Source organism: Populus trichocarpa, chromosome 6 (genome assembly GCF_000002775.5).
Source record: "Populus trichocarpa isolate Nisqually-1 chromosome 6, P.trichocarpa_v4.1, whole genome shotgun sequence".
Taxonomy (NCBI): domain Eukaryota; kingdom Viridiplantae; phylum Streptophyta; class Magnoliopsida; order Malpighiales; family Salicaceae; genus Populus; species Populus trichocarpa.
Window position 1 is genome coordinate 2,517,769 of NC_037290.2, and position 21,396 is coordinate 2,539,164.

At 35.1% G+C, this 21,396-nt stretch overlaps 1 protein-coding gene across 2 annotated transcripts; it reads right to left on the reverse strand.

Moving 5' to 3' along the window:
• Positions 1-2,003: 2,003 nt before the first annotated feature.
• LOC7495696 (ferredoxin-dependent glutamate synthase, chloroplastic) lies at positions 2,004-18,081 on the reverse strand. 2 transcript variants are annotated; one of them, XM_002308848.4, is made up of 33 exons: positions 17,627-18,081; positions 16,321-16,633; positions 15,458-15,900; positions 15,247-15,378; positions 14,564-14,662; positions 14,118-14,188; positions 13,575-13,671; positions 12,667-12,759; positions 12,006-12,151; positions 11,397-11,556; positions 11,122-11,232; positions 10,780-10,995; positions 9,972-10,129; positions 9,197-9,326; positions 8,652-8,710; positions 8,432-8,537; positions 8,205-8,301; positions 7,782-7,897; positions 7,468-7,665; positions 7,144-7,254; positions 6,649-6,888; positions 6,457-6,555; positions 5,684-5,779; positions 5,392-5,589; positions 5,237-5,311; positions 4,974-5,102; positions 4,774-4,872; positions 4,314-4,456; positions 4,120-4,213; positions 3,516-3,754; positions 3,339-3,417; positions 2,640-2,723; positions 2,004-2,531 (listed from the first exon to the last, which is right to left on the reverse strand). In XM_002308848.4, the coding sequence occupies exons 1-33, from the start codon at positions 17,915-17,917 to the stop codon at positions 2,367-2,369; spliced, it is 4,887 nt and encodes a 1,628-aa protein (XP_002308884.4). In that variant the 5' UTR covers positions 17,918-18,081; the 3' UTR covers positions 2,004-2,366. The 2 variants fall into 2 exon arrangements, with proteins under 2 accessions (XP_002308884.4, XP_024460416.2); XM_024604648.2 differs by lacking the exons at positions 15,247-15,378; positions 15,458-15,900; positions 16,321-16,633; positions 17,627-18,081 and adding an exon at positions 14,740-14,806.
• Between the last annotated feature and the right edge of the window lie 3,315 nt (positions 18,082-21,396).

Sequence of the window (21,396 nt, forward strand, 5' to 3'; positions counted from 1 at the left end):
AAAATAAAGATTATTCAAAGTAATATTATTCTAATTTTTTTAAAAAAAAATCTAAAATAATTTTTTTTAAAAATAAAATAAAATCACGTCATTTTAGTATATATCCGAGTTAACTTATCAACATGTGACGCTTTAAGTAGGGGGCGACAAGCATCGATGGATCCAGCATGCCCACATTGCCCGAAAAAATAATCAAATAAAGTATATATCATGTTAAAACTAGTAACGCATTTCTACACATAGAAGAATTTAGGAAAATTTAAAATGAAGGTGTTTTGAGAATAAAAAAATAATTCTCAGAAATTATAATGGAAATGAGAAATAAAATTTAAGAAATAATTGTGCAAAAAAGTATTGGTGTAAACCGCGATTAAAAATTAGTAACGTTACCGTGAAATTGTAGTAAGTCTGTAAATAAAACAAATAATGAAAAGGAAAAATAAACAAATTTTGAAATAAAAAAATGGTCTCGAGGAATTAGTAAAATAACTGATATGGTTCTAGCAATGATTAAATAAGAAAATTCAGATTTTGATTTAAAATCACCTACTGATCAAGTTTACGCTATCGAACATAACTATTAATTCGACTGTCGAACTAGACTAAAACTTTACAAGGAGCCTCTGGACACATTGCTTTATCTTGAGTTAAAGTTTTAGAGTAATCAAAATCTGTAAAGACCATGCAAGAATATCAACAATTGAACTAAAAATAACATGTTGGTTCATTAATGATATTTTTGTAAATAAGCTAGAAAAACTTGAAATTCTTTTTTTTCTTCCCCTTTAAAGAAAAAAAATTAAGAGCTTCCTAACTAAAACCCCGGAGAAAAACCAAGATGGAGGGCAAGATAGAGAATTTAGTGAACTTTCTAAAAACACACCCCCTAGTTTTTAAGAATATTTTAATTTTAGTTTTTAAATTTTTTATAATAATTATACATTCAGCCTCATTAAAAATAATATATTTACTCTTTACTCTTATAATTATTTTTTTTTAATGATGGCACCTAGAAAAAAATTTCTAGCAGGATTTTCAATATCCTATATCAATTGACTATTAATCAATTGTGTAGCCGCCCATCTTGCAAATTGTTTTAGCAGCCCAAATAGGAGACGACTAAACAATCGCTTCAAGTTGGGACAGCTTTTTGACCACTCAATCGCCATCCAGAATCCTTTCTTTTACCCCAGCAGGAAAACTTTTAGCAAGGAACAATGCTCCTAAGTTCTGGTCTGTTGCTAAGTTGAAACCTATAACTTACTGTGAAAGACACCCAAACTTACTTTACCGTAGCCTAACAGCTTGAAATTATAGTTTTCAAGAGTTTAAATTATTGATTGTCAGTCGACAGAGTATATTATTTTTATTCAAATTACGTAGTTTTATTTGTGAAACGAAGTTTGATATTAATTTAATATCAAATTTGATCTATTTAACTGAGTTAATTAGATATTTAATTAATAATAATAAATTAACTTAAAATATGACCCGAGTTAGATGATGAATCATTAGTTTTTTCAATCAATCATCTACCACCGGGTTTTAACAACTAGAAAACAAACCAGGAGTGACTCCCCCTATCCCCAAGAATTATAATCTAAATTTCAAGTCGAGTTTGACAATATAAATACCATACTTATTATTTATTAGATCCAAAAAATATTTACTCATTCATGTCGAGTCAATATTTACCAGTTTCGAATTAAATTGCCTTCTCTATTAGCAACTACATATAATAATGGAATAAGATCAACAATCTTCTTTTTATTATATACCTCAAGGCTTATCAAGCCGCTCAATAAACCAAGAAGAAGAAAAAGAAAATCACGGCGACGTTCTGCATGTGGTCCTTGGTATATTAAGCATGTAATATCATTAGCTAGACAGTTTTTGTTTAAGCCCATAGTTAAACTGAGTACCAATAAAATAGTTAAATAAAAGTCTCCTGCGTATGACAAGAAAAAATGTAATTCTTGGCGTGTATCTTTTGCCTAAGGATATCATGGAAATGAAATCAATTTTATTATTATTATTATTATTGAACATCAGAATCTTGACAATAGTGGAAGATTTTGAACTTGATTTTACATTTTCTGCCACAAATCACTATAGAATTTCTCTAACAATGGGGATGCTGGATGCTCGAAAATGGATGTCTGGGTTGCAGATACAATTGGGTGATGATAACCTTTCTTCAATCGCAAAAACTTCATCGCCAAGGATACCAAAGCATTCTGTTTCCCCGATAAATTTGTGGAGAATTCCAAGCCAAGAATTCATCATCTTATATTTGACATGTACAGGTTGAGGTTGCGAATTCGGGTTTTTCCGGCTGGCCTCGAGGGTTTTCTAGCATCGCTAGCTTATGCAGATTGGAATGATGTCACTTGCCCAGCACTGGTTGCCTCGAATGATGCACAAGCCTCTGGGGTGTCTTCTTCACTGGGTGGTACTAGCTGCCAAAAGAGCGGTAGATATGTGTCCCACTCCTTCAGGATAGCAGCGCCTTTGCCGCTTCCGGTTTTTTCCTACACCGGAAAGGTGTTTGTGAGAACATTATGGTAGGAGAAATAAAATGGGAATTAGTTTGCAAAGTGCTTCTGTGCATATAAGCTAGTTTTGTTCAGTAGACTTACAACATGAGCTTCAATAAGGCTCTTTAGCTGCATCTGGCCAACAGGAGCAGTCACTCTTTGGACCTTCACTATTTCTTTATTTACCTGTTCAGAATTACAACAGATATTATTTTGAAGCTTTCCTCAAAGAACTGGCAAAAAAAAAAAAAAAAAAAACAACAATTTTGAAGACAAGTGCTGGTGAGGATTTCGGGAACGCCAAGCATGCATTAGGAAAGAGCAATAAGATTAATTGAGAGAACGATGGTGTACGTGCAAAGAGGCATTCTCCATAGTTTGAACCGTGATCTCCTGATCACAATGGGGCAACCTTACCACTGCCCCGAGATTCCTCCTCCATCAATCAAGGCAATGAAGGGAAAATAAATAGATTGTATAGCGGATTTAAAGTATCTAGAGTGAAGCAGTATTGTACTTTTCAGAATTTAGATAATCCCTACTAGGGAACTGATGTTTGTGTGCGCTTGAGAAGCTGATCATGTCATAAAAATGCTAAGAAGCAAACGCACCAATTTGGAGTACCTTCGTGGAGATTCAATGTGAGTTAAAAGTACAAAATTTGCAATGGAAAAGTGTGGGGAGAGAACATTCCTTTTATTTTTTATATTTTATTGGAATATAATTTACAATTTCAAAATTTAACAACTTTGTTTTCTTCACAAAAAGTATGTATATTCGAAATTCACATTGAGCACAAACCTTGGGCATCAAAGTGTCATCCTCATCAAGCATGTACGCCAAACCTCCGGTCATCCCAGCAGCTACATTTCTACCCACTCTGTGACATGGAAATGTGATGATGGCTCAAAATTCTGAACAGTTCTCTTTATATTGCTTGATAAGAAGAAAGATGTAAGGTAGGGAGACAATACTCACTTTCCAAGTACCACCACACAACCACCAGTCATGTACTCACAACAATGGTCTCCAGTGCCTTCAACTACAGCTTCAGCAAGTGAGTTTCTCACAGCAAACCGCTCCCCAGCTTTCCCTCTGACAAATACTTGACCGCCTGTAGCCCCATACAAGCAAGTATTCCCGACAATGGTGGCGTCCTCCGGAACAAACCCAGTGTTCTCCACGGGAGTTACGACCAACTCTCCTCCAGCCATACCCTAAAGGCATTTATATTGCTAGTTTCAGAAACCATAGTTCAGCAACAAGATTTAACAGGCTGTTAATAGGATTAGCACATCATATTAGCTTAACATTTGAACGATCCAAATTGATGTTACATTATCATTTGAAATTATTTGTTCAGCGTGTTAATTATGAAACTGCCAAGTTAATTCAACAGTATCAAAATTCCAACCCGAACCATCTAGTCAAATTTCACCACAAATACAGAACCAACTAGCAAATAGATTAATCAAGAAACTCTCGAAGCATGATGGCTGAATCAAATAACCAATATGCATTTGAATTCAACTTCAAACTTCTCAAACCACTACATAAGAGTGGAAGATTTTCTCAACAATACCTTTCCCACGTAATCATTGGCCTCTCCTATTAGGCGAATATTCATTCCAGGTGTCAAAAAACATGCAAACGACTGCCCAGCACTCCCAGTAAACCTGTTGATGTGAAGATAACTCATTTAAATTGAGAATAAAAGAAACTGTCATATTAGTCGCTAAATTTTTAGTGCTTGCTATCAGGAAAGCCACATCTTACGTGATGTTCAGCTGCCCAGCAAAACCAGTGTCACCATATTTCTTTGCAACCACACCTGCTATACGCCCACAAACAGCACGGTCCACATTGTATATTTTTATGGTTTTATTGACAACTTTTTCATTCTCAATAGCATCTAGAATCTGGAAAAATAAAGATGATTTTTCTTAGAAATACAACAAAAGGTAGCAAGGCACCCTGTGAATGCATGCACATAATCAGTATGCTGTCTATGCTAACATCATAGAACCAAAATGACCATAACCAAAACAATGAGTGAGTACAAGTGATCGTAACTTCAGTCTAATAGCCCATGGAATTTTCTCAATGTTTTCCAGCAAAAATATGGGGGCACACCAAGACACTTCCACACAGGAAGCAAAGCTCACCCCCTAAAACCCCTTTACAACTAAAAGCATTGATCCAAAATTGAAAATTGAGATATTGATATGAAGCATACCTCTGGATCTGCTAGAACAACATCATCTAAAACAGGACCATTAGAGTGTACATCTTGGTTCCTGATATCAGTACTGCTCAGTTTTGGTAATCCTACACTCTGGAAATAAAGTAGAAGCAATGTTATAGATATGGAAGACAGAGCAAGTCCACATTGGTGAAACATATGGTGGGAAGTTCAGATACTCTTTCAGGACATACCGACATAATATAACTGAGATCAAGATGCTGAGTTTTGACAAGGGAAATATCTCGTTGTCTTAACAAATCTGTATGCCCAATGATATCATCCAACTTCTGATAACCCAGTTGTGCCAGCATGCCTCTTACCTAGCCCACATACAGAAATGCAACAAGAATCAGGACAGATTTAGATATAGCTTGGAAAATGTCACCCAGAGACCAAAAAAAAAAAAAAAGTGCAAAAATTCCATCAAAATTATCAAAGCAGAAAAAAAGATTACCTCCTCAGCAACATATAAAAAGAAATTAACAAGATCACCAGGCACACCAGGAAACCGGGCGCGTAGTTCTTCTCTCTGAAGGAAATTAAATTTGAAAGAATAAGGCACTAAAGGGATACACAAAATGCAAATCACATATATACTTCCATTGATACCTGACTAGCAACACCAACAGGGCAATTATTAGTGTGACAAATGCGGGCCATTACACATCCCGTAGCAATCATTGCGACAGAACCAAATCCATACTCGTCAGCACCCATTGCCGCAGCCATCAGGACATCAACTCCGCTTTTGAAGCCCCCATCAACCCTAAGGATCACTCTTTCTCTAAGCCCATTTGCAACGAGAGTCTATAAAAGATTTTCAATGATCAAACAGCACACAGAATGTGAGAGAAGCAGACCACAGGGAGTAACATTCTATTCACACGTTGAATATAATTACCTGATGGGTTTCTGTAAGTCCAAGTTCCCAAGGACCACCGGCATGCTTAATGGAACTTATGGGGCTAGCTCCAGTTCCACCATCATGCCCTGATATCTGTCAAAAAAAAAATAGAGATAAGAGTCAGCACTCCCAGTCCCCCCTACTTTTGTGAACCTAATCAAACCAATTTTCTTTGACGAGATTTTTCCACCTTTTCATATGCCCACATGGATTCATAGCATAAATTTGTCGTTCAGGAAAAAAAAAAAGCATGAGTGAGTGCTTCTGCATAAGAACTTGATATTCAGTTACATTACCTGCAAGTGATGGCGAACTGTGTATAGGGGTATGGAAGAAAGGAGAGGGGTTGGGATGGTTGGGACAAAACCCCACATTGAGATACCATCTTAAAGCTGGAACTTGATCTTTTCAGAAAAAACAGTATGTATTCTACTTTACCACTTAACATATACAGAACACAAAATTAGGCTCTTCTAGCTGATAGTGTCAGGGTAATTTAACTTTTGACCTTGAACATCTACTAAACTTTATGCTCAATAGTTGTCTTAGAAGAGACATTTCCAAGAACAATCAAGAGTCACTTCGTTAAAGGGACATATTTTACCGAAAGTATATTACCTCTTCATCAACAGCCAGCAAATTACTTGAATATACCAACTTTGGAAGATGTTAAGAACTTAAAATAGCATGGAATGAGGATCCAGAGAACAATCAAGACATATTAAGGCTCAGGCTCAACAGAACTACGTCAACGTATCATGAGAAGGTACCTGTATAACATCAGCATTACCCTTTGCTACCCCAGATGCAACTGTGCCAATACCTGCTTCTGCCACAAGCTTTACAGATACCTTAGCCTTAGGATTGACCTGTTTTTCAGCAGACATTGAAGTTGTTACAATTTGGGGAATGGATCTTCAAGTTAATAATGCATGCAGATCCCAGATACAGTAAATGATTACCTGATGAAGGTCATAGATCAATTGGGCAAGATCTTCAATGGAATAAATGTCATGGTGAGGGGGTGGGGATATAAGTGGAACCCCAGGTTTAGAATTTCTCAGCCTCGCAATATATGCACTAACTTTCTTCCCAGGCAATTGGCCACCTTCACCAGGCTTGGCACCCTGTGCGATTTTGATTTCTAACTGAACAGCGTTGACCAAGAATGTTGGAGTGACACCAAAACGTCCTGAAGCAACCTGAACCAAAAGCAACTAGCTGTCATAAGATAATTCTCATGCCAAGATGCACTGGTGAAAAGGCCAGTTTAAGTTGACTACTTCAAAGAGAGAGCACAATTTCTCTCCTAGACAGATAATATCAATGTATTAGCCACGCACTCATGATCCCCTAAAAATACTCAATCCTCTTGCACATGAGGTTACAAACTTGTTTGAAAGCTCCTCTTTCACATGAGGTTACAAACATGTTAAATTGAATGTCATGATAATCACCTGCTTGATAGCGCTGGTAGCAGTATCACCATTTTGAAGACCTTTAAGATGCGGCAATGTAGGGGAGTACCCATCAACAACATCAGAAAGTGGGGTCCAGCGAATTGGATCCTGGATGACATAATATTGTAAACAGTGATGTCTCTAGGATGTTAAAAAAAAACCAATTACATATATAGTTCCACGTGGAGCTGATGGTTCATTACTATTGTTTGTGTCTGAGCATGCCCGTGCGTAATATATAAAGATAGACAGAGATGTGGACAGTGAACAGACCAAGTGATAAACAAAACAAGCAAAGAGAACCAATCGATGAAAGACTACCTCACCACCTTCCCCTGAATTAGATTTTCCACCTAATCTGTTCATAGCAATGGCAATTGCTTCATGAGTTTCTCTTGAAATGGCTCCAAGTGACATCCCCCCAGTGCAAAACCTTTGAACTATGGATATGGCAGGTTCAACCTTTCCCACAGGAATTGGAGCACGATCACTTTTAAATTCAAGAAGATCACGAAGAACCTGCAATTGAAATGCTATCAGATTCTAATTACATGATTATAACATGCCGGTTTTCAAGGGAATACATTATAGTAACATAAAAATTGAAACAAAAACTAATTGACTTCAGCACTCACATTCACAGGCCGGTTAGCCAAATGTTGCTGATAAATAGAAAATGCATTTTCACTCTTTTGGCGAACAGCTTTGTGAAGCAATTTCGACATCTCTGGATTGTTTCCATGATATTCCCCTGTAATAAAAAAAATTTAAAATTGTTATCTTAAGAATGATTTTGTGGTTGTGAAGAATATAAGCAAGCAAATTCAAAGATATGTCAACTTTGACAGGATCTGTAATTTAGTGTCATCCTAATGTTCTAGTGAAATTGTAAGTAAGTTTTACAAATCACAGCTGCAACCAAGGTATTGATTCGCTTGTTGCTAAAAACACCTACCAATGTCAACCAGGTTATTATAGTAATGATAGTGGTAACTAAGTAACTGCTCTCTGTAACTGTCTGTATAAAATGTAACTGACATGTTCAGTAGTAATAGTACCTCCAGGTCTGAATTGTATAAATCCATAATTTTCCAGTCTTTTGGCCGTAGCCTCAGAGAAAGCTTTCACCCAGAAGGACAAAGTCTCCCTCGCCAACTGGAAAGAGAAAATGACAATCCAAAATAAAGATTAAAAGATTTAAAACTTAAGCGGTTGGTAACTACAATGAGAAAGAACACCAAATTTCCTTAACTTATTAGCTTATAGTTTGCCAACTTCAAATTACCTCATCAAAAGTCACTCCACCAATATTTGAAACACTGCCACAAAATGCTAGATCAACAACCTCCTTCCCCAATCCATAAATCTCAAATATCTGTGCACCACAATAACTAAATACAGGAAACAAACAAGTCAATTGACCAGCAAACTTTACAAAGCATCTATAAATTGACTTCCAAAAGAGTTAAGAAAATAATTGAGAACTGGAAACTCTGAACTTGTACCTTGAAAGCAATGAGATGCCCATCTTAGAAAGAATTTTGAGAAGACCAGATTTAACTGCCTGGAATGGTAAAGAGATACAATAAGCTATCCATACAAATGTTATAATGCACCAATTCAGTTATATTTGGACAATGAAAGTCATTTTTCTTATAAAGGTTGAACATTAAGAACTGGAGGACAAAGCAACTTTTTTTATGCACACAAACATATAACTGTATCCATTTCCTTTGCTAGAGAACCCAATAATCTGAATAAATCACCGGATTTCAATTATTACCAATTTGTTAAATGTTGAACAAAACGGTTATACTACAAGAGAAATGAAATTCTATAGTTCACATAGCCTCAAACTTTTTTAACAAATGAAAAAGGAAATGCATAGGAAGGCTACAGCTAATATAAAGAAACTAAAATGAAGCTGAAGTACTATAGTTAGGCACTGAAACACAGCAGTTTTAAGGTATGAACAGCACTTGGATTTTTGTCCTTCATTTTTATGTAGTGAAAATCTTTAAACAATTTCTTGTTTCAAGGATGTACTAACCTTGCAAAAGTTCTTTTGAGCTTGTTCGATTGTTACAGTAGGCATCTTTCCATTCATCATCAGATTCACAGTTCTTTTACTCAAGCGCCATTGCCGGCAAGTTTCCAGTGCCAAGTACGGGCATATAGCACTGAAAAAATTATTTTAGCAATATAAAATATAATTTTTAACTATTCATGTTGTCAATGCAAGCGATAGACGTGTGGCAATAACATAAGCAAAAGCAAAGTTTAAGGGGATGGACAGTGAATTCTTACAAGATCCAACAATAAAAAAGTTAAGATAAGTCAAAAGTAAAACTGATTCAAACAGGATATTTAGAATTCTGACCTACTTTGACAAATGGAAGTTAATAATAAACCTACTTTGAAGGATTAAGATACAAAAGAGTATGATAAATATGAAATATTATCTCATTAGGTGAAAGTAACAATTTTCATGTATCTTTTAGCTTTAATTATGAATAACTCTTCAGACAGTTGTGAATGTTACACATCAATGTGTCTCGTTCCCAATATAGACTTTATTAGTGGTCAATATGTGATAGCAAAGTATTTAAGGCTCCGAAAAAAAGTATCCCAAACATAGGAAAGTAATTTGATATTGTTTTTTTACTAATCTAAAGGTAGAAAATAACAATGCATATATCACTATGAATACTTGAAATATCTTTAATAACTGTTTTATCCACTATTTTTTTAGCATAACCAAAATCTAAGAAAAACAAGGCAAAAGCATCATCTACAATCATTTAACGCGAGGAAGGAAACTTAACCTGGCACCATATCCAATCAAACAGGCAAAATGATGAGTGCTGAAGCACTGAGCAGTGTCTGCTACAATTGAAGTTGACATTCGCAGGCCATTCTGAATAAGATGCTGATGAACAGCACCAACAGCAAGAAGAATTGGGATTGCAGGTCGAGTGGGTTCCTGAGAGAGGAAAAGGATTGGAATCATTCAGAATTAAGAAATTAGCGTTTATTGAAGTTTCCTTGCATGGCCAGGAGAACTAAGAAAAGTGAAAGTAGGGGTCAAGATATATAAGCCCCGAGAGCTTGATGGCAGTCAGCTTACAATTTACGGATAGCAAAGCTTACATATTCTCCTATGTGGAAAGACTAAGATATGAGGGCTAGAGAGACAGTCACACCCATATATTACATTAGATAATTACAATTTCATAAATGATTGAGATCATGAAACTTTACAACAGCTGATGCTGTGATACAATATAATAGATTTCAAATATCCTGGCTAAGCAGATCCACTGTTAAACAATCAAGATGGATAGGTATCAACAAAAATGCATGCACCTTTAAATAGAAATGCACACGTGATTATGTCCAACTACCAAAATGATTCTTAAACAGGAAAGTCATGAATAGGAATCATCAGCGATTTGCCCCTTACAGCATACAAAGCGCACTGAGAAAGAGAGCAATTAGGGATGTATGAAAACTGAGTTAAAAATAATTGCTGAAAGTTTACTCTCATGGAAAGTGTTATCAATATTAATTACTTTTAATACAGTAAATTCCAATTCATCACAAATGGAAAAGGGAAAACCAAGGGGTGATTACCAGATCATCAGATCGGTCAGAGAGAACAAGCAATTGGGAACCATTTCTAACAGCTTCATCAGCTGCCGCACAAAGCTTAATCAGTGTTTTCTCCAAAGAACCCTCAACCCCTTTACGTATATCAAAAAAGGTTGGTAAAACTTGAGGTTTTAAGTAGGGATCCTTCAGTAATAACTCAAGCTCCCCTTCATTTAGTACAGGACTAGACAAGATAACCTGGACAAAAGTAACAAATTTTTTAGTCCACCCAATATATGAAATCACTTTCATGCAATTTATTGTAACAGAAGCATTATAAACATCATCAGATTCACTGTGAGGAAGCTAGGATGAATTCAGCACCTGTGAAGCATTTTCTGGTCCATCTTCCAAGATGTTTCCTCGCTTTCCGATGTTGATTTCAAGTGACATAACTAATCCTTCTCTGAGTGGGTCTATAGCTGGATTTGTAACCTGCATTCATGGGATAAGAACGAGCCAGCAAACAGTATATGATTTCAAATAAAATTGGTGTGATAAAAAAAAAAGGCACATTCAGAACTCCACAGATGTTGGTTCTGAAAATCATAAAGCACAATTAAAAAATAAATACTAAAAGGCATGTTCAAAGTTCAAACCTGTGCAAACCGTTGTTTGAAATAATCATAAAGCATGTGTGGTTTTTGAGACAATATTGCCAAAGGAATATCATCCCCCATGCAAAATGTAGGCTCCTTCCCTTGAGAAGCCATATTCTCAATAACCATTTGGACATCCTCACTGGAGTAGCCGAATGCCCTGTTCCCATGAGTACAAAATAGTGAACAATATATTCACTCATGTTCAGTTTATGCTCAGAAATAAACACACAGTACTCATTATTTGTTGTTTTGTATCATATGTGATCAATATTGATGTACTGTTTATCTTAATTGTAGCATGAAACAGAATGATTGGTTGAGTCTCTCGGTTCTTATCTGTTGAGTTTGAGAGTCTCAATCAAACATGGCCATGGTGTTGGACACAACCCACATGGTGTTATGAGATAAGTCTATACATTATACTAGAGATTTTTTAAACTTCATATAAATCATAACACAAATCCCAAAGTCAATTAAGAAGCAGATAGCCTTGAGTTGGTGCCAGATATAACTATCAGCTATGTAAAGTTAAGCATTCAAAAAAAAATCATCATTTATAATTCATAGCAGGCAATGATATTTAGCAAATTAAATCAATGTGCTTACTGTTGGCATCTTAAAATTGATTCATTGTCCATAACTGTTGCTGAGAGGAAGTTTGTAGACTTCAAGGATCGCAGGTTTTCATGAACCCATTTTCCATACGGATTTGACAGTGCTACTCGCTTTTTAACTTCAGTATTCTCATAAACCTGCAAGCCAAAATACTGATCAATAGTCTAATCTAAATGTGGGTTCAAAGAATTGCCAATACTATCACAATGAAAAGTTGCCACCAGCCTGTTACATGTATAGTTGCACTGAATCTACCAAAATAAGAATTGGATCAGCATAGATAAAGGTAATATACAAAAGACAGCATGCATTTTCAGCAATTAAATATTACTTCATATTTCAAAAAATCAAAGAGTAACATTAAATTAAATTAAAACTGTTTCTAAATCCACTAAAAATGTTGATGGTAGTATAAAACTAAAAAAAAAAAAAGACATTATTCTTAAAAGTTCTTATACATTCTCCATCAAATACGTTGATTTTGAAAAAAGAGAGAAGGTGACTCAACATTAAAAACACATGAGAAGATATCAGTATAAAAAAGATAATATAGTAGATTAAAATGGTTGTAGAGTTACAATGAACTAACTAATTCCAGCGCAATTTACCTCATCAAGGTATCAAGTACATAAAAATAAAATGAAGCACAAACCTGGCCACCAGGCAAATCTACAGTTATCATCATTCCGGGACCTAGACGGCCTTTCATCGTTACTTTTGATTCATCCATTGGTACAACCCCAACCTGATTAATAAAAGGTGTGGTTAGCATTATAAGAGCAGTGATTGTAACATAAAAGAACATGTTTAAGAGATGGTGATAATATGAAATTAATCAAATTATTTAATGATGCAATCCAAAATATTTTGCTTTACTGTCTACGAAGTGAACATGAAGCCAAATCGTTTACTCCTCCAAAGCAACCTGGTGTGAAAAATGATCCACCATGACCACAGCAGTTACAACGAATATATTTATGCAGTGCTCAAGTGGGTTTTTTTTTTTCATGGGCACTGTGAAAAGGAAAAATAGGAATGATAAAAACAATATCAAACACCTAGAGATGCTAGTCAAAGTCAGATTTGAGTTCATTTCACATTAGATTCCATACTAATTCAATAATATTAGACAAATTATGTGATATTCAATAATATTAAAAAAACAATGCTTTAATTATCTAACCAAAGTTTCAGTTAACAGTTCAAGCAACCTTAATGTCAATTCTTTATTTAATAAAAAGAAACTCTAACAAAAGGAGGATTTTGTGATTTAGGACTACTGTGAGAAAGGACCCACAATCGGATTCCAAATACCCAAGTCATGCCTGATCCCACCATCAAAACAAGCCACCATTAAGCAATGACATATCAATCATAATTAAAAGTTTAAGCAATTTTACTACAATAATGCAAAAAAAAAATAAAAACATCAACATTTGAGGACCCTAATTCACTGCAAATTAATAGCACCAAGATGTGCATATCGTGCTCTAACATCCGGTTTCCTTTGAGATTATCAATCATGGAGTGCTTCCGATTTATAATATATGGGGAACACACCTCAGATGCAACATAGACAAAATTGTCGACTGTCCGCCAATATCTAGCAGGGCGAAGGCCATTCCGATCAAGACAAGCCCCAACTGTCTTTCCATCACTGTGCCATTTGAAATAATACAATAGCAGTCAGTAATGAGAACTGGGAAAAAAAAATACATTAAATAATAAAGCTCGAAATAAAAGATCAATATTCTAGACCACTACATATGTGTAACACATACATGTGCTTGCATGCGAGCATTTCCATGTGTATAAGCAAGCAAATTGTTCCAAGGAAGTTCTATTGAAAAACCTGATGTTATTACACCCCTTAATTCTAATCATACCATCACATTTGAAATAGAATAGAACAATCTTCCCACTTCCGTGGCTCTATGTTTTTAACTATGCTTAAAATGACTAAATATCGAAACCAAAATCAAGGACACTTTCATATTGCGGGTGGGCACATCAATCATCATCTGTAGCTCTTTACTATGGGTCCCTATGTGCTACCATAAACTCCTGACGCCCCAGGGTAGTACAGGATGTCTGGAAATTTACCTGAATAAGAGTAGAGCAGGTCCATCCCAAGCTTCCATCTGACCCTTGTAATAATCATAAAAATCTACAACCTACAGAGAACCAACAAATCATGCATTGCCCACATGTAATTGCAAAAAATTATGAGGGGTAAATTTTAATTACAATCACTATAACTTTTTCAGTTACATATTTACTTAGTATCAATGATGAAACACTACCAGCACCGATTTAATTCAAGAAAGAATCAGCAAATACATAGATTAAGGTGGCAAAAAAGGCATGACTGCCAAAATTCTAGAAGGAACAAAGCCCAAAATAAACTTGGTAAATAGGAAGAGATTTATGATGCTGACCCAATAAATCATGTTCTATGGCTTAGTTAAATTAGTTTAGCATTCAGAAAGAAAAATTGTCCTAGTCAACTTGCAGCTTAATTGGAACTTCAAATCACCAACAGAAAATACCTCAGGATATTTGATGGTCAAAGTTGGATGATTCTTGTATGCCTCTGGTACGAGAACCATCAACGCGTGCTCAGGAGTGCGCCCACTTCTTATTAACAACTGAAAAGGAGAAGAGCAGGGAAAATCAAACACAGAAGGGCTACATAAGAATAGCTAAAGAAGAATAAAAAATTTACCAATTAAACTGTACTAAATTGGGTCTACAGCAAACACACTTCCCCCCTTTGTTGTGGCTTGCACCCCATCGCATGTATCGGTTTTAGTTAATAATCCTGGCGATAATGATTATTCATCAAATAAACACCCATGTACCATGGTTTTCATTTAAGTATAGAAAGAGGGTCAAGAATTATTCCTTCAAAGTGCCAAAACAAAGAGTGACAACATTACCAACTTTTAACTTTAAGCACCAAAAAAAGGTAATCCAAAAAGAAGTTGCCCCAGCTAAAATGGGATGCACTTGATATGTATGGTCGAAATTTAAAGATTCCAGCCGATAAAGTTTCCTCATTCAGTCCTTGCTAGTGATATCTAACGAAAAATATGCGAGTAGACGTAAAATACTCAAAGTGAGTCCCACTATGATAAAAAAGGAAAGGACGTAAAAAATTGGAGAAATCTTCTCGAGTAGCTGCAGATGAAGGTTGAGGAAATCATGTAAGCATAAAAGTAGCAGCTCTTACTTCTGCTGCACTGTCAAGATTAGCTGAGTCTGATGCCTTTGGGTTCCCATAAGGACGGATTTCATTTTCTCGACCATGCCAAACAGAAGATTTCAATGAGGTTTCTCGTGATTGCATCCAGTTCAAGTTACCCTGAATACATTTTAGAATCAAAATAAGAAAATGCCTCAAAATGCCAACTACATTTCAGTACTGTAGAGAATTTTATAACCTGTATGGTGTTGATCTCTCCATTATGACCAAGAAACCGCATGGGTTGAGCAAGAGGCCATCTGGGACTAGTATTTGTGCTATACCTTCTATGATAAATGGCAAAAGGTGATTTGTAGATATCATTCTGAAGGTCAGAATAAAACAGCCTAAGAACTTCAGAACGAAGCATTCCCTTATAAACAATTGTTCGATTAGACAAAGAACAGAAATAAAGCTCATTTCCCCAACTTTCTGAGTTTGCCGCTCTTTCAATCAGCTTCCGGCAGATATACAGTTCTCGTTCAATGTCATCAACATCCTCTTCGTTAATAACTCTAACAAATACTTGTTCTATGTTGGGCATGGTTTCTTTTGCGTAAAAACCAACTACAGATGTATTTACAGGAACAGGCCTCCATCCGAGCACCTCAAGGCCCTCTTGTTTAAAAATATTTACAATCACTACAAAACAATCACAAAGTACAGTTAATCATACTGATGCTAAGGTGAACAAAAGCATCCGTCATGCACATTAGACTGGAACAGGAAAATAAAAAAGAAGAGAGAGAGAGAAGGATAACTACAGCTAAATAGAAGAACGTATATATGTTTAGGGATGAAGATGGAAAACATTAGCCAATACACAAAACCAAAAGAATAGTGCATTAAAATAGCAGAAAGAAAAAAACCATCTTCATTTAAATCAAATACAACAAGAAAACCAAATTCAACCCAATATCAAATTAAAAAAAAAGGTCAACGTATATAATTCAATAAACTAAATGCACCATCCTACGAAGCATCAAAAATGAGATAACGAACAAGCATTCATTCGCTAAACACAACAAACTTAACCGGATTCAAACCACTTCAGGCAGTTACCTTCTTTTGCTTCTTTCATAAGGTTATCATCTTTAGGGAAAAAAATCATTCCGACACCAGTATGCAATTTATCAAAAGAACCAATCCCTTCACTCTCAGCCCACTTATCGAATAGCTCCCACGGAATCGAAGTCATTAGTCCTGAACCATCACCAGAGTCATTATCTGCTCCACAACCTCCACGATGTTCCATGCAGCCAAGAGCTGTAAGTGCATCCTTGACAATCGCATGGGACGGCTTGTTTTCCAAATTCGCGATAAATCCAACTCCACATGCTCCTCTTTCTGATAATATATCTTCCAAGTTTGCTACCTGTGGTCCATAAATAAATGATCAAACAATAATGTACCTTATAAAACAGTATTTATAAGAAAAATTATATGGTGTTCAAGCTATAACTACCGGTGCGTACGGCATAACAAAGATCGATATAAGGATTTTTATTATTATTAACATGGATATTCAACCAGCTTGCGTACATAATGACCAATTCCATAAACCTGAAATTAACGATAATGATCACACTGATCGCTCCGCTTGTCTTCTTGGTGGAAGGGTTCAGGTTCAGTGAACTGAATTTAAGAAAGAGGCGGAACATCGCTCTCTGTGGCAGCAAAGGGAATACGAACGAGATCTTGATTCAGCCTTTTTCTGGTAGGGGATATACTCTCGATGAGCAGAAGTAGATGCACAATGAGATTTGCCCTGGATTGCCCCAGTTAGTAGGATTAGTGCTCTATATCTGTCTGTCTCCTATTGTTACGAGAAATCCCTTCCTCGGCCGGACCTCACGTGTGTGACTCTTTCCCCCTAAGTTTGCTAGTCCGTCCATCCGGGAAGAGTTTCCCCCATCTGGAAAGGGCTTTTCTGCCTCCTGTTACTGTAAACCTCAATTGGCCTTGAAAATACTCCAACTCATAACCATTTAAGAATAAATCCTACCTGACGAGTTAAACTATCCAATTTTGGTAGGCCTAGATGTGATTTTCTCTTCTTATCTGTCTATCTCTCTCCTATACCATAACTATTGGTAGTTACAGCTTTAACACCATAGAGTATCTACGGGACTGTTTGGTTGTCTACATTTCTTACTCTTCATGCCTCATGGCAAACAAATAGCTAATTATTATCGTAGTATAGCATAATAAAAATATTTTAAAGACAAAAATATATAAAAATAATTAAATAATAAAAAACTGGATTAGAAAAATTGAAAACACCAACAAAACCGAAACGAATACGTCTCTTTAAAAAAAAAAATATTTCAGCTTAAAAAGTAAAACGAATTAAAAGACAGAAACATACCTGCGGTTTCAAATCAGGAGGAGGATGAGGAGGAGAAGACGGCGGTGAGATATTACGACGGTCAACACTGAGAGTGGCGTTGACTGGACAGGAGGACTTCTTTTTGTTAGCAAATCGAGAGAAACTCGAGGAAAAAGAAGAAGAAACTCCGATTTTCCTTCTAGTTCTCTTCGATTTACAGTAGAGTCCAACAAAATCAACAAATAATAAGTTCTTATTAACTGAGTTCGGTGTTGTTGCATTGACGAGTTGCGGAACCGGAGAGATTAATGGTGATTGAAGAGAAGCCATGAGAGAGAGTGAGTGAGTAGCGAGAGAGGACGGAGAGTGGGTGTGTGTTGTGTGGAGAAGAAAAGAGGAAGGTTTTATTAAGAGGTGGATAAAAGAAGAAAAAGGACCGGTACCACCCGCGCCTCTTCTCTTCACTTCTCTCCCCTGCCTTCTACTCACCAGTAACCACACACTGCTCCTCTCTTTCCCTTTTACCTTACGTTTTGTTTTTTTTTTTGGATTTTCCGCTCTTTCTTGGCTCTCGGGCTCACACTATTTTCTATGATTTTACGATCGTCATGGTTATGGATAACGTCTCAGACTCTCAAGTGCAATTTAATTTTAAATTCAGATTATAATGACTCATTAAAATATATTTAGTAATAATATATACTAAATAATTCTTTATAATATATATGTTTATTGTATTAAAAAAATAATTTAACCTGTAAAGGTCCTGCAAACTAGTGTTTATGAATACGGATGACTTGCTAAATAGTTAATGAGAGACTTTATTTTAAAAATATTTATAAAAACCAGAAAAAAAATTATTTTCTATTAATTATTTTATATTTATAAAATTGCTTAACCCAGTGAACTTGAGCCTAATTCATTCAAAATTTAACCCTTAACTTGTTAATTTTTTTAAAAAAATAATTGAAATGATAATTTTTTATTGTTTTTTAAATTTAAATTAACCGTGGTTGAGGCACCCCTGTCAACCCCTTACTGGGTTTTACAGCTATGAAATATTCATAGTTGATAAATTCGACTCTAGACTCTAGAGGAGGGATCATACAAATCTTTGACTTTCGGTTATGCTATCGAAATTAAAACATACAATGCACGTGGCAAGGTACGTATGGCGACAGTGCATCTGCTGCTGTGTAAACTAGCACACACTAACACCGACAATGATACGGAAATCTTTTTTAGCTTGTCAGTTTGTCACGTCAGCTTGCTTTTGGATTTACATGACTTCTGTTTTATTTTATTATTTTAGTAACAAGGGCGGCTTTGTTTTTTTAAACACTGTTTTCAATGAAATTTTATTTTTTTTATTTTAAATTATTTTTTTAATATTTTAAATTGTTTTGATATTCTTATATAAAAAATAAATTTTTAAAAAATAAAATAATATTATTTTAATATTTTCCTAATCAAAAGATATTTTAAGAATAACTACTACCACACTTTCAAATAATAAAAAAAAGCATTCCCAACTTAATTCCCCCGTATTATTATTTTTTATTTAATAATAATGATATCTAAATTAGTTAATGTATCAATTTAATATTATTATATTGACAAATTTAACGTTTTTCGGTTAAATAAATGGCATTAAAATTCAAATTTAAAATATTTGTATTTTATTGAATAGCATGCGAAGATATTTTTATGAAAATCTTTTTTTTTTTTACAACTTGACCTAAAACTTAAATCTGAACAGGCAGGGAAAAACATTTTTTTTTTTAACAATGATTCTAGTATCTTGTCATCTTTGTCGTATTCTTCCACTCTCTGACGTGGATCGCCACACTAGCACGCACCCCTTCGGCATCTGTTTTTATTTATGTTACTATCATCACCTAACCCTTGCATTGCAAATATGCAATCAAGAGCCCTTGTTAAATTTTAATCCACATGCCAAGGACAATTTCAACTCTCCAGCTAGATTTATGATAGTCAGCATCATGTCATGCATGATTAGTAGACGAGGACTACAGGTGGCAAGGCAAGCCAGAGTAAGATAAACAATGGATTTCCCAATTTACCATCCCTGTCATGACAAGGCTAACATCCATGTAAAAATCGCATTATCCATCGATTTTATTATTTATCTTGAAACATTAAAAACACCCTTGACAGAATTAACAAAATTGAGCGTAAATTTAGATGGAGCTCACCATTATTTTACTTTCTAAAATTGAATTTTGGTAATTTTCTCCCCTTTTTTTTCAAGGAAGAAATAGATTATTTTTCACTCCAGAATTAAATATTTTTGAACTCGTCTATTTTTTTAATTTAAAAATAATTAAAAAAATTATTTTTTATTTTAAATATTTTTAGATTTTTTAACACAATAATATTAAAAATAAATTTTAAAAAATAAATAACATATCATTCCACCCTAATAATAATCATAAACATGGTACTGTACTAAAATCTCAAAAAAATAAACACGGTACTACATTCTTGCTTTATGGTACTGTTATGGGTGAATACAATGCATCGATCATTTCGAATGCCAGGTGTCCAATTCTCACTGATTTCAAGAAAATAATTGCGTAGGCTGAGGGATACTCCCCGTCTCCGCCAAATATTCTAGGCACAACTCTAGTATCGCTGACCCCAAGAAAATAAAACAAAGAGCGAAGGGGAACGATTATGTTTCTAGTGGCACTCAAAAATGGACTTTTACAAGATCTCAAGAGCCAGCCATCCCAGAGGGCCCAATCGAGGTTTCCTTTTGCTCTTTTGGGTCACAAAAACTTACAAGACGCAAGTCCTTTTCATGCCCCACCACCGGCACCATCCACCACCGCATGATTTTCATCCACATAACCTCGTCGATGATGCTCCACCTCACTTGGTGGATGCTAGAGGCCCAGAGCTATCCATCCTATACCTGGGCTGCACATACCAGGATGTTAGCTTTGTGAGTCTAAAGACTCGAAGCCCATTCAATTTATAGCCTTGTATCAATTTTTTTTTTTTTGTCAAAAAATATGATTTTGTTACTTAAAATGAAATTTTTGGCATTAATCCAGTCGAAACAATAAGATTTTAATAAATCCCAGTTCAAATTAAAATTCAATCAACGTAAATTTTTCAAGTACATACACACAGGAACAATGCACCCTTCACACTTCTGTTATATTGTAGTCCAAGCTTAAAATACTTCATGGACGGGGCAAGGGATAGAGCTAGAATTTAAAGGTAAGAAGAACAAGCGTGAAAGTTGTCGAGTTTTATAGCATTAGAATAGTGAGTGATTGCATTTAAATCTTAAAAATAGTAAATGCTATGTCATGGACGGATGGACATATTTCAAAAGATATGAGAGACAAATGCCAAAAAAAGAAGAAGACAAATTTAAACTCCTAAAATTAAAAAGCGGATTTTTTTAAAACAATCACGAGGATGATTGCTAAACTCTCGGCCACAGATTTCGTTTTATTATTTATAATCTAATCTGGGACATGTTTTAAGCTAAATTAAAAAAAATATTAATTTATTAAAATAAAATCCAAGTGACTTATCCGAATTAAACCATTCCGATTAATACCAAAATATTTATTATAAAAAATAACACCATTTTAATAAAAATAATTGATACAAATTGTACCCAATAATCCAAGAAACTTTATGAATTAATCATAAAAAAAAAAAAAAAAAGTCTACCAACAATCTGATGTTTAATCAACTAAACTAGAGAAAGCTAATTGCATTGGTTAAAACTTAAAAGCCCAAAGGCCTTTATATGATAGAAAAGCCCT

Excerpts from the sequence above, each read along its gene's own strand:
- LOC7495696 (XM_002308848.4), bottom strand. The coding sequence starts at position 17,917 with ATGGCTTCTCTTCAATCACCATTAATCTCTCCGGTTCCGCAACTCGTC. Across the intron at positions 7,898-8,204 it reads TATACAATTCAGACCTGGAG|GGGAATATCATGGAAACAAT; the intron begins GTACTATTACTA and ends TTTTTATTACAG. Across the intron at positions 5,780-6,456 it reads GTAATGCTGATGTTATACAG|ATATCAGGGCATGATGGTGG; the intron begins GTACCTTCTCAT and ends TTTTTTTGACAG.